Source organism: Tachysurus fulvidraco, chromosome 13, assembly GCF_022655615.1.
Source record: "Tachysurus fulvidraco isolate hzauxx_2018 chromosome 13, HZAU_PFXX_2.0, whole genome shotgun sequence".
Taxonomy (NCBI): domain Eukaryota; kingdom Metazoa; phylum Chordata; class Actinopteri; order Siluriformes; family Bagridae; genus Tachysurus; species Tachysurus fulvidraco.
The window spans coordinates 9,066,959-9,079,781 of record NC_062530.1 but is presented as its reverse complement, the minus strand read 5'-3'; the positions used below and the strand labels follow the sequence as shown (position 1 = coordinate 9,079,781).

At 35.5% G+C, this 12,823-nt stretch overlaps 1 protein-coding gene across 1 annotated transcript in view; it reads right to left on the bottom strand.

Moving 5' to 3' along the window:
• Positions 1-257: 257 nt before the first annotated feature.
• si (sucrase-isomaltase (alpha-glucosidase)) overlaps positions 258-12,823 on the bottom strand; it is a 96,478-nt gene continuing 83,912 nt past the window's right edge. Inside the window, exons 39-48 of the mRNA XM_027172241.2 lie at positions 12,515-12,549; positions 12,265-12,381; positions 4,235-4,383; positions 3,316-3,400; positions 3,004-3,060; positions 2,551-2,675; positions 2,314-2,402; positions 2,022-2,071; positions 973-1,137; positions 258-536 (exon numbers count right to left, since the gene is read on the bottom strand). Of these exons, the coding sequence (XP_027028042.2) occupies positions 459-536; positions 973-1,137; positions 2,022-2,071; positions 2,314-2,402; positions 2,551-2,675; positions 3,004-3,060; positions 3,316-3,400; positions 4,235-4,383; positions 12,265-12,381; positions 12,515-12,549 (950 nt within the window). The 3' untranslated portion in view covers positions 258-458. The remainder of the gene's footprint in view (positions 537-972; positions 1,138-2,021; positions 2,072-2,313; positions 2,403-2,550; positions 2,676-3,003; positions 3,061-3,315; positions 3,401-4,234; positions 4,384-12,264; positions 12,382-12,514; positions 12,550-12,823) is intronic.

Sequence of the window (12,823 nt, the reverse complement as noted above, 5' to 3'; positions counted from 1 at the left end):
TACTGATTGCCAATTAGAGCAGAAATCAATTTGCAGTTCCCATTGCTAAATTGATATCATTATGTTTATCGTGGAATGAATAATTGATGATCATATTATTATAGCTGAGACCTAATGGTGCATGAAGTCAGCCTGGCAGGGTGTTGGACAAAAAATGTGATTGTTGATAATTAGGGGTTATTATTATCATCTTGCCATGGTGCATAGACACAGTTTTTCAGGGAAGCACTCTGTACTATATGAACAGACCCATGTGGTATATTTTTTCCAGCTTTCATTTATTAAAATTAGTTTCTTACAGTTAGGATGTTCTCTGTAAAATAAGCTCCCCATGTACAAGTTACAAAGAAAGAATTTACTCAGAGGTGCTTTTCATTAGTAATGCTTGAATCTATAATTACTATTCAGGTAATGGGAAATGAAGATTTAATCTTGATTTGTTTTTCACATTTTCATTTTCATATTTCTGTGGTCCAAGTGATCGAGAATTGTTCATGGATGGAATGTGTTTTGTTTGCCACATTGATGAACAGCTCCTAAAACAGAGATAGAGAGATCATGAGATTTAGCACAAATGTATCTCTCGCACACACACAGTTCATGGTTATCCAGTGAGCCAACAGAAAAATGGACATGATTATACACACTATGCTATGCAGTATGAGATAAGTGGATAATTAAATGAATGTGAAATTGCACAGGTTAGTATTCCATTTGTACTACTACTACCACTACTACTACTAATAATAATAAAACAATTATTATTATTATTATTATTATTATTATTATTATTATTATTATTATTATTATTATTTATTATTGCATCATTTTTATTCTATCAATATTATTTTTGTTATTTTAGAATTTTGCTCATTAAATATCATAGCCCAACCATTAAAATAATTGCACATACCACACACAAACACACATCTTTTTGAATATTGTGCTATCAGTACTATAGCAGTGTCTTACCTCTGTGACACAATCATGGTTATAGGTCAGCTCTGTTTCAGTTTCACCAGTTTTCATGGTGACATTAGTGATGGGGAGACTTCCTGCACCCCAGACTTTTACATGGCCAAGTTTGAGCTGATCAGCATTTGCTGCATTATGTATAACTAAATTTGAGAGAGTTTTCTGAAACAAATACAAAAAAGGAAAACAATCTGGAACAAATGTGGTGGATATAACTGTTGCTGATAAATATTTTTAGTACTAGTAAGAATACCATCTAAAAATACATAGTGATAAATAGCTATGCAACTATCCTCATATAGAATTTTAATACTGGAATATTAGCAACCTAATATTATTAGCAGCACAATCATCAATTGTATCTAGTAAAAAAAAAAGGTTCCAGTGAACCAGCTAGATTTTACAAGCATGTTAACGTTTCTCCTTTCAAGCAAATTATTAATTGAGAAGACTATTATTTGAGGAGCACATGCTTCCGCTGAGACATCTGAAACTAGCCTGTGCATTTTAAAGAACTGATACTCATGTTTTTGACTGACAATGGAGATACTAATTCCACCCCACCCCCAATGAGTATTGCCAGTTTTGATATGGAGGTGCTTTGACTCCTGGATAAGGCATCATTAGAATTTAAAAATATAAATATGATAGAGTACTTTTCTGCTATGCTTTCTGTTATTTCCCATAAAATATACTTAAAGCTTATAATTTTGTTTATTAAAACTCCTCTCCAATAATGGATGGGAAGACAACTTAATTCATAATCATTAATCTGGAAAAACAGATTAATTAACAGTTCCTTATTGCACACTAGTATAGTAGATAGTATGTCACACTGCCCATAGCGTACCACTATCAATACCTCAGTGGCATAAATTGACAACATACAGGATGTTGCCAAAGTGAAAATGCATATGACCAGATTGCATGAACAAAATTACGTGAAATTGGTAGCTTGAGAGAAATACCTTGGTATGAGGGTTGCTTGACAAAATGAGAAGATAGGAAAGAACACTTAATTAACTTTTGTTAATGTGGTTTTGTACCTTAATCACGCTGAAGTATGTTAGGACGTATGCTTCAGTCTCATATGTGTCTGGAAAGAAATGTTGATAATAATAATAATAATAATAATAATAATAATAATAATAATATATTCCAAGGGAAACCACTTTGTCTTTTCAGTTATATTCACTACAAAGACCACACCACATACTGTATATACACTATATTATTGTACATTACAATGAAAAGGATAACAAATGCTTTATCTAATTATAAGCACTTTCACACAAAAGACAATAATGCAATGTCGGATTTTCAAATGCAATAACTCACTAATTCCCTCTCCGTCATCCCAGAACAGATAACCTCTTGCTGTTCCATCATCATCCAGAGCAGCAATAAGATCAATAGGATTCTTGCGACTGGACACAAAATATTATTGTTGTCTATCTTTTAACTGTTTATTTTCACAGAAAGAGAGAACTTGACAATTCAGACAAGCAACCAGCCAGACTACAGCTGATTCTGAAACTGGTTCTTGATATTGCACTTGAAATTTTGTACAGGTACCTGTATTTTGTGTTGTTCTCTGGTTTCTGACAGGGTAGAATGAATCCTCCTCTCACATGTAGGTTGATGTGAGTGGGTGGAGTGGGCATGGTAAGAAACTTGCCTCTCACGTTAACCAACTTCGCCTGAAAACAGAAAAAACACATAGGGAAAATAACACATTTTATTTAATTTTCTTGTAGCCTTCTTGTCACTGCTATACAACAATGTGGCCCATTGTTTAAATTTCATACCGCCACTTTAAAGCATATTGTGTCTTAATAATGATCAACATAAAAGTTCTGGTCGAAACAAAGTGTCTGAAGCATGTTTAATTCCGAAGGTAGGAGTAGAAATAAGAATATAGCAAATGGAACAAAACAAACAATACACACAAATGAGTAAATGTTACAAACTTAATTTAATGTAATTCATTCGATAGAACATAAATGTATGTGATGCAGTTAAACATACCGTGTGGTAATCATACCAGCGAGCATAAGGGATGTAGCCATTAACTTCATTTACTCCCTAAAAAATAGTGGAAACACAAAAAAGCCAAAAAAAAAAAAAAAAAAAACAGAATTCAATCATCAATACAACAACGCTGTAATGATAACTTTTTGCCCTCTAGCAGCTTCATATTACACTATACTCTATAATTTGATCTATTAATCATAAGTTAGCTAATTAACTCCTTTTTAAACTTAAATTGCTACTCAATGATAATACACAGTGTGATAATCTGCTTATGATGGAAATGTGTGTGTGTGTTGGTTTCATAACCTTATCCAAAGCAGGACTGATGAGCAGTGCTGGACCCCAAAGAAACTGTTTATAAATGTCCCATGTCACTTTATCATCCACAAACCTACAACAGAGTATTAAAACAGACAAAAAAAAGACAGTCAAACATACAGCTAGGTGCAGTTTAGGAACTGTGTGTGGGTGGAAAGTGGAGGTGGCGGGTGTAACTAAATAAGAGGGCATGGTTTTCTGTTCAGGAACAGGAAGGTTATAATGAGGATGAGCAGCAGGTTGAAATTAGACTAAATCAATGGAGGCAGAAGAATATGAGAAACAAAAAGGCATGCTATACTGCACTACACTACACTTTCAAGTAATTCAATGACTTCAATAGCATACAATAAATATAAACTGGCGGATGAATGATAAGTATGTCTAGATGTGGTATATGATGATATGATTATCCTTTTTGTGTATTTTTCTGTATAGTTCCAATTTTACGTGAAAGGAGAAACAACAATTAACCTTCTTATTTTCTATTCATTCACAATTCTAAGGTTCTCAATAGACGAAGCATTTAAAAACAGAACTGCTATGAACTGCTTTTTCCCCACCATATCCTTTATTCACATTTGTAACTGCTCTTAATACCATTATGCACAACATTATTGTCTACCTGCTCAGCATGAAAACCTGTTTTTCCTCATATTAACTTCAATAGACATATAAAAACAGGGACTGGTGATCCACAACATTACAATTGGTAACAAACAAGTCTGAAGTTACTTACTGTAAGTGTAACTATGGGAATTGTACTTTAATTCAAGTTAGCATTTTATTTTAATAACCTTTTAAAACAATACTTTGTATTATACTGTACCCAACTTTAGAATGACAGCAGTAAATGTGAAGTGAAAGTATTAAAATTATTTAAACTGGCATTAAATTTGATGCTTACTCATGCAGCATAGGCCGGACCACAGTACTTCCATAAGCGTGTGCCTCAAACATGAGTGTGTACAGGTAGGGGAGGAGTGTATAGCGGATATTCAACACATCACGAGATGCTTTAGCAAAATCAGCACCCCATGAAACTGGATCTTGTCTCTGTTACACATCAAAATAGAAAGACAAAGAGATTTTAATAGACTGATTAGATTATGCTGAATCTTAGAATTTACTATGGAAATGAAGTCTGAAATAGCACCAACTAAATACCAACAGGCATAGTAAAAAAAAGGCCCAATTATAATGATAATCTAAATAACTACCAGATTTAAAATTGTAATAGAACATATTGTATGCAAATGTCACAGTGTGAAATCATACATTTTAATCAGTTTTAAAACATATGATTAATCTTGATCCACAATCACCAATATGTGTAAAACTAATTAAATAAAAACTGTCTATTGACAAAATATGAAACCACCTTCAGTAATTTGAAAAAGAAATGTAATTTCTTGTCACAAACTCACAGGGAGAGAGAATATAATGTTATTAAAAATTCTGTTCTGTGATTGGTTACACTATGCAAGGTTAAACACATTTGTGGGCAGAGACAAGAAGAAAACCAATAATGAGCAACATATGATAACAGGCTAACACCTAAATACATTCTAGATCTTTCATCACTACACCAAAGCGGTTCTTTAAATAAAATGGCTTAAACCATTTTTGAGGCCATGTTACCAAGACTGATTATAGTCCTACAGTAAAAGAAGTATATGTAAAAACACCATTGAAAGTACATTTTGCATTTTTTTTGTTCATTCAAGAAGGTAAATTTTAAATAATGTCATTTCATATTACACTGGCTTTTTTATTAGAGCATAAAATAAACCTTCCAGAAATTATTTTGTTCAGTAGTATGTTCTATTGAAACTTTACAAATGCAAATGTGGAAAATATTGTTGCCATTAAAAAAAATAAAATAAAATAAAAATGAAATTGGCCTGGACAAGAATTATGGAACCCTCAATGAGACTTCTGCACCTGTTTTGGCCCACTCCCCATGAGCAAACTGCTCCAGCTGTCTTAGGTTCTTAGGCCTTATCCAAAATGCATGTTTCAGCTCTTTCTAACAGATATTTAGTAGAATATAGATCAGGGCTCATATCAGAAGGCCATATCGGAATAGCCCAATGTTTTGTTCTTAGCTATTTTCTGGTGTTTTTAACTGGGTGTTTGGTCGTATCTGTGTAAAAAGCATTTTCCAAGACACTTTGTGGCTTGTCAATATGCATTTTTGCAAATTCCAGTCTTGCAATTACAGTATATGATTTGCTTTCACTATTGAAAACATTACATAAAATTGTGATACTGGAATTTGCGAGACTGGAATTCGACTGTGAGTCCTCCCAGGTCTTCCATTAAGTCCACTTTGGCTCAAACACCAACGGATGGTGTAATCTGACACTGATGTACTTTGACCTTGGAGTTCACCTCTAATATCTCTGGAAGTTATCGGTTTCTTCAATTTGTCATCATTTTTTCCTTGCGGCTATGTCCAGGGAAGAGTCTATGAACAGGCTACAGTCCTGTGGACCTAAGACTTCTGAATAATTTGTGCAACTGTAGTCACAGGAACTTCAAGCTGCTTGGATATGGTCTTATAGCCTTTACCATTAACATGCTTTTCTAACATTTCACATAGGCAGACTGACTGATTACAAATTTGAAGACACCTGTGATGCTAATTACAGGACACACTTTAGTTTAACATGCCCCTGTAGTCAAATTATTTTCAAACCTTTCTAGGTGTACTAGCATTTTTGTCCAAGCCAATTTCATAAGTTTGTTTTCTAAAATGCTTCTGTTGAACCACAATTCAAAAGCAATGTCTGATTTTAATTAGTCAATTTTCAGTAAATGTTTATTTATTATTACTTTTATCAGTTTCAAGTTGTTTTAGTGACTTTTGTGGGTTTTTCTTTCTTTAATAAAAGTTTACCAAAAATTTTGTCCAAGTGTGTACATATTCATTCATCATCCATCATCATCGATTTTGTGAAAGACATTTAAACCTACAATGTAATATTCAAAAAGCACATATGGGTATGCTGGTCAGGTGTGAAATTATAGTGTACTGTATGTAAAACATATAATACACTACTTAATACAGTATATAATACAGTACTTCCATGCAAACTGTCATGACGCGGGGTAAGGAAGCGGACCCAAACGCAGGATAGCCAAAATAAACAGGGTTTAATAACAAAGGGAACACGAAACAGGACACGGACTGAAGACAGGACAGGACAACAGTAGATTCCGTGCTGCCATCGGCAACACAGCACACTTAAATACAAAGGACAATCAGATACAATTAGGAGCGGGTGTGGAAACAGGGAGGAACAGACGAGGGCAGGGCAGACATGTGACGAAGAACATAAACAAACAAGTGCACGTGGCCAAAGTCCGGGCTGAGTCATAACACAAACATATAGCCATGTGACCATATAACACACATTTGCAGAGAAATACTGTCTTTGAACCGGTTTGAACTGGTTTGCTTGCAAAACAAAATTTTAGTCAACAAAATGTCATCATCAGGTAAAGAACCGATGGTCTCCAACTGCGTGTACATAGAATACCCTTAGGTTTCTCTGAATCAGCATAATCGAAAGCGATGAGAAATAAAACTATTGAGCCCTCACCCTTCTTCTAGAAAAAAAAGGTTCTAGTAAATTAGTTACAAAGTACAACACTCACAACTGAAGGAGAATTTAAACTCATTGCTTTTGTGTGCAAACTGAAATAGCTCAATGTATTGAAAACAAAACAAAACAAAGTATTTAGAAGGACATGAACAGAAATCCTTCTTGTTCTTGCTAAAGTTTTTTATTAAGTTATGGCTGATCTATATGTCTTGTGATCTATCAGACTGTAGTTTCTTCTCTTTTCCAACTGGCAAGAACAATTTGCATGGCCCTGGAATGGCTCTCATATTTCCACATTATAGCATGCTGAATGCAGTCGACCTCCAACTGTTGGGGCTAACCGCTTTTCTCAAACAAAAGGCTGAATTATTCCAAATGTACTCGGCTCTGACTCCATTAGCGGCAAGCTAAATGTGATGGAAGGCCACCCACAGGCCTCAGGCTGCCTCATTTCCACCAAAAAACAGCGGGAGAAAAACAGGCCTGTCTGAAGGTAGCACATCCCTCTCACTCATATCGATGGGTTAATTTACACCAGCAAATGGCTCTGCTAGACATTAGAAGGCAACAAGGTGCCCCTTTCTCTCTCTTTCTTCTTTTTCTTTGTTCTGTATTTGTCTTCTGACTATTCCTTTCTGCATGTTTGTACATCTCTTCACTCTTTTGTAATTTCATTTCTCATGTTCATCAAGGGTTGTCACCATTTCCTCACTCGCTCTTTCGACACACACACTCTCTAGCACTCATCGTCTCTCTTCCTTTGATGAACTGCAACTTGATCAGACATACTGTAGATGACCTTCCATTTTCACCAGAACAATTAGCAATAATGATATGTTGGTGAGTTAATTACAACATAGAGAGGAAAAACTCTTATAAACAAGGGTATGAGTACACTCTTATCAGAGTTGTCATTGAGGCTTGTTACATACAAAACCTGTGAGTATATCTCTCTCTCTCTGTCTCTCCCTCTTAATGTCACTCTCTCTCACACATGGTGTAATGGGAGTATTAAGTATGAATAGGCTTTGGCAGAATAAATGGGAATAGACCAAACGCACCCAAACTTTTTTTTACCTTGTACATTTTTACACTATATGCAGTTTTCCTAGGGTCTCTGCAGTTCTGTTCATAATCGGTTACATAATAATCTAGTATTCAATATTTCTCTTGACTATTCATAAGACAGTTCCTTCTAAACAGTCTTATTTATAGACAATTTTCAGACAAGACAATCTAGTAATTGTGTTCAATGTTATATGAAACTGTGTACACAGAATTGTTACACTGATTGAAGATCAGTGCAGTTTTTTTTTTTAAATGTGCAGTTTTTAATCACACAGCACAATGCCACAGATGTCGTAAATTTTGAGGGAGCATGCAATTGGCATGCTGACTGTAGGAAGAGCGGTTGCCCATGAATTGAATGTTCATATCTCTACCATAAGCAATCTCCAAAGGTGTTTCAAAGAATTTGGCATTACATCCAACTGGCCTCACAACCACAGACCACGTGTAACCACACCAGCCCAGGACCTCCACATTCAGCATCTTCACCTCCAAGATTTTCTATGAACAGCCACCCGGACAGCTGCTGCAACAATCGGTTTGCATAACCAAAGAATTTCTGCACAAACTGTCAGAAACCGTCTCAGGGAAGCTCATCTGCATGCTTGTCGTCCTCATCGGGGTCTCGACCTGACTGCAGTTCGTCATTGTAACAGACCTGAGTGGGCAAATGCTCACATTCAATTGTGTCTGGCACTTTGGCACTTTCACGGATGAATCCCGGGTTTCACTGTACATGGCAGATGGGAGACAACATGTGTGGTGTCATGTGGGTAAGAGGTTTGCTGATATCAACGTTGTGGATCGAGTGGCTCATGGTGGCGATGGGGTTATGGTATGAGCAGTCAGTGGGTACGGAAAGTATTCAGACCCCTTTAAATTGTTCACTCTTTGTTTCATTGCAGCCAATTGCTAAAATCAAAAGAGTTCATTTTATTTCTCATTAATGTACACTCAGCACCCCATCTTGACAGAAAAAAACAAACGTAGAAATTTTTGCAAATGTCTCTTTTTTTTAAAAAAGAAAAACTGAAATATCACATGGTCATAAGTATTCAGACCCTTTGCTCAGTGTCGAGTAGAAGCACCCTTTTGAGCTAGTACAGTACAGAAACAAAGAGTGAAAACTTTAAAGGGGATACTTTTAAATTTAAATACTTTCCGTACCAACTGTATGTTTTGGACAACAAACACAGGTGCATTTTATTGATGACATTTTGTTTGCACAGAGATAACGTGACAAGATCCACAGGCCTATTGTTGTGCCATGCATCCACGACCATGTTGCATGGTCTATACACAAATCCTGGAAACTGAAAACATCCCAGTTCTTGCATGGCCAGCATACTCATCGGACATGTAGCCCATTGAGCATGTTTGAGATGCTCTGGATTGACATATACGACAGCGTGTTCCAGTTCCTGCCAATATCCAGCAACTTCGCACAGCCATTGAAGAGGAGTGGACCAACATTCCACAGGCTACAATCAACAACCTGATCAACTCTATGCGAAGGAGATGTGTTGCACTGCATGAAGCAAATGGTGGGAGCCCCCCCCACTTTGGCCAGCCTAAAGCACACCCGTGCAATAATCATGCTGTTTAATCAGCATCTTTATTCATTACATTCAGTTCAGCAGTGCTTTGAAATATTTTTAAAGCCCTAGACAGTCTTAAACAATTACTCATACAAAACAATCCTTAAAAGACCTGTTAGTCAAATTGTTTTTTAACAAACCTCTATCAAAACAGTATAAGTTACTAGCGTTCAAATCGCCGGTTTATATAAATGTAACATACTTATTCAAATACATTATTGTTTCTGTTGTAATAGTTCAGAAGTTATATCTGTTGCTGATAATATACATATAGCCATATAATCATTGTTATTATGAAGCGCTTTAAGGAAGGAGGATTTTTTTTTATTATGTGACATTAATTATATATATAAAATGTATGTTTAAAATGTCCATTGTTAAAAGTGTTATACAAATCAGTTTGAATTTAATTGAATTTCAACTTCACATCAAGGGCATTCACTAAATTCCTGGGGTTTCGCTAAAACCACGTGAAGTGGGCGTGTTTTTGGAGGTCTTGGAAGAATGCCCTCTTTCAATAAAAAAGAGCATACCTACGATGGATAATTAAGGACAAAACAGTCCTTAATTATCTTTAATAATCATTTAATATTTAATAATAACTATGCTTTATTATCTTATATTTACGCTATTCTTGAAAACAAATAAACAACCAAAAACTACGGTTAGGGTTAGAGTTAGATTATCAAATAGGCCACGCCTGCCTGATGATGCAATATCTGTTACGCTGTTCTGAAATCCCTGGAAATCCCTCACATCAAGCTATCACTATAACTTCAGCATTTGTTAAGTTTTTTCTTTACCCATTAGTTAGCTATGTTAGATAAATGAAGGAAATATCTGATGCTCATAGTAATATACTGTGTAAAATAGCTGAATTGTGGAACAAGACATGTATTGGAATATCCTGATATCATAAACCTATGATATAAGGCTTTTAATTTTCTATGAACATGATATTTAAAAATTTTTCACAGTCAACACTGCTCAGCATTCCACTAAAATAATGTTTTTGCTTTAAACTTTTTCTTGCTTAAATATCCATTTGAAAATTCAATTATGCAGTCTTATACAGTTTGTGTCAAAGCTATGGCGTTGCTCGTTGAGGAAATTCAGCCACCACACATCGATCCCACACACTCAGGGTTTATTGGATTTTTGCACTCAAAGGTCACTTTTTAAACGAATGGCATGGTGAATACCTGACAGCACGATGGTCTATCGACCTCTAACATCAGTCACCAACACCTACACACCAATTCTCTCTGTGACACTGCAGTGCAGGTATGATATTGAATTGAATGCACTCATGAAAAAAGTTAAAGGATTTGGCATATGAGCTCATATAGTGTAGTTATATATATCTACACTTTAGACTAATACGTTCAATGCAAGATCAAAGATTTTCCTTGGGTAACATGGCTAAAGCAGTACTAATAATGTTGATTCAATGCATTATTTATTATCATGCCCTCGTGTTTTATGACAATTTAAGAATCCTTGATGGTTACTTGAATTGCATATGTTTTGTATCTTAGTGTAATTTTAATTTTACTTATTTATTTGATTATTAGTTAGCTGATTTTTTTTTTTACATATTTCATTCAAGTAGCTGTTAAATGCAATGGATTTTAGTTTTTTTTTTGTTGAGTTTGGCATTTTTGACAGTTATTGGTGGTTGTTTGATGGTTATTGTTACTGGTACTAATCCTCATCCCAAGCACATACAGTTGTATGCAAAAGTTTAGGAACCCCTGACAATTTCCATGAATTTTATTTAGAAATATTTGGGTGTTTGGATCAGCAATTTCATTTTGATCTTTCAAATAACTGAAGGACACAGTAATATTTCAGTAGTGAAATAAGGTTTATTGGATTGACAAAAAATGTGCAATATGCTTCAAAATGAAATTAGACAACTGCATAAATTTGGGCACCCCAACAGAAAAATCACATCAATATTTAGTAGAGCCTCCATTAGCAGAAATAACGGCCTCTAGATGCTTCCTATAGCCTGTAATGAGTGTCTGGATTCTGGATGAATGTATTTTGGACCATTCCTCCTTATAAAACATCTCCAACAAATTGCCAGTACCGAACCTGGCCACACAGCCCCACAGCATGACGGAATCTCCACCAAATTTTACTGTGGGTAGCAATTGTTTTTCTTGGAATGCTGTGATTTTTTGCTGCCATGCATAACATCCCCTTGTTATGGGCAAATAACTCGATCTTTGTTTCATCACTCCACAGCACCTTATTCCAAAATGAGGCTGGCTTGTCCAAAGGTGAATTTGCAAAATGGCAAGGGTGCCCAAATTTATGCACCTGTCTAATTTTGTTTTGATGCATATTGCACATTTTCTGTTAATCCAATAAACCTCATTCCACTACTGAAATATTGCTGTGTCCTTCAGTTATTTGATCAAAAATTGCTGATTCAAACACCCAAATATTTATAAATGAAAATCATGGAAATTGTCAGGGGTTCCTAAACATTTGAATACGACTGTATTAAACAACTATAATCATAACCAGATGGTGTGAGTGCAAACTGCTCATGAGTTTAGAAATGTAATTTTATCCCCAGATATCCACATTCTACACATTTTATTCACTATCAAGGGTTTGTACATGTTCTATGCAGTGTGTGAGCTCACCCTGTTACCCTTGCCATTATGATTTCTGGAATATGGGTAAAATGCTCCCAGATGCATCCAGCGAAGGCACATGTCATACTCAGCGTCGTTAAAGAACCCACAAATATCAGCTCCAGTCTGTACCACAACAATGAATAACAAATTAATGAGTGAGCAGTCAATAGAATATTAGAATAGAAGTGGCTATTTAATGAATTAAGCTCAACAGAATCCTGGGACCCAAGTCAAACAGGCAATGTAGGACACTTACATAAGAGATTCCGAACAAACTGAACTCCATCATTCCTGAGAGAGAAGAGAGGGGCACAGAGAGATTGACTCAGTATGTGAAAAACAATCTTTGTCCAGCAGTGAGAATGTATGTTTACTGGAACTAAGCAGTGATTAATCTTTTATCTCAACACCCCCACATACACACCTACGACAACGCATCTTTTGTATCTCCCTCACTCGTTCTCTCTCTCTCTCTCTCTCTCTCTCACACACACACATGCACACACACACACACAGACACACACACAGAGTTCAATTCAATTTAATTGTATTTGTACAGCACTTT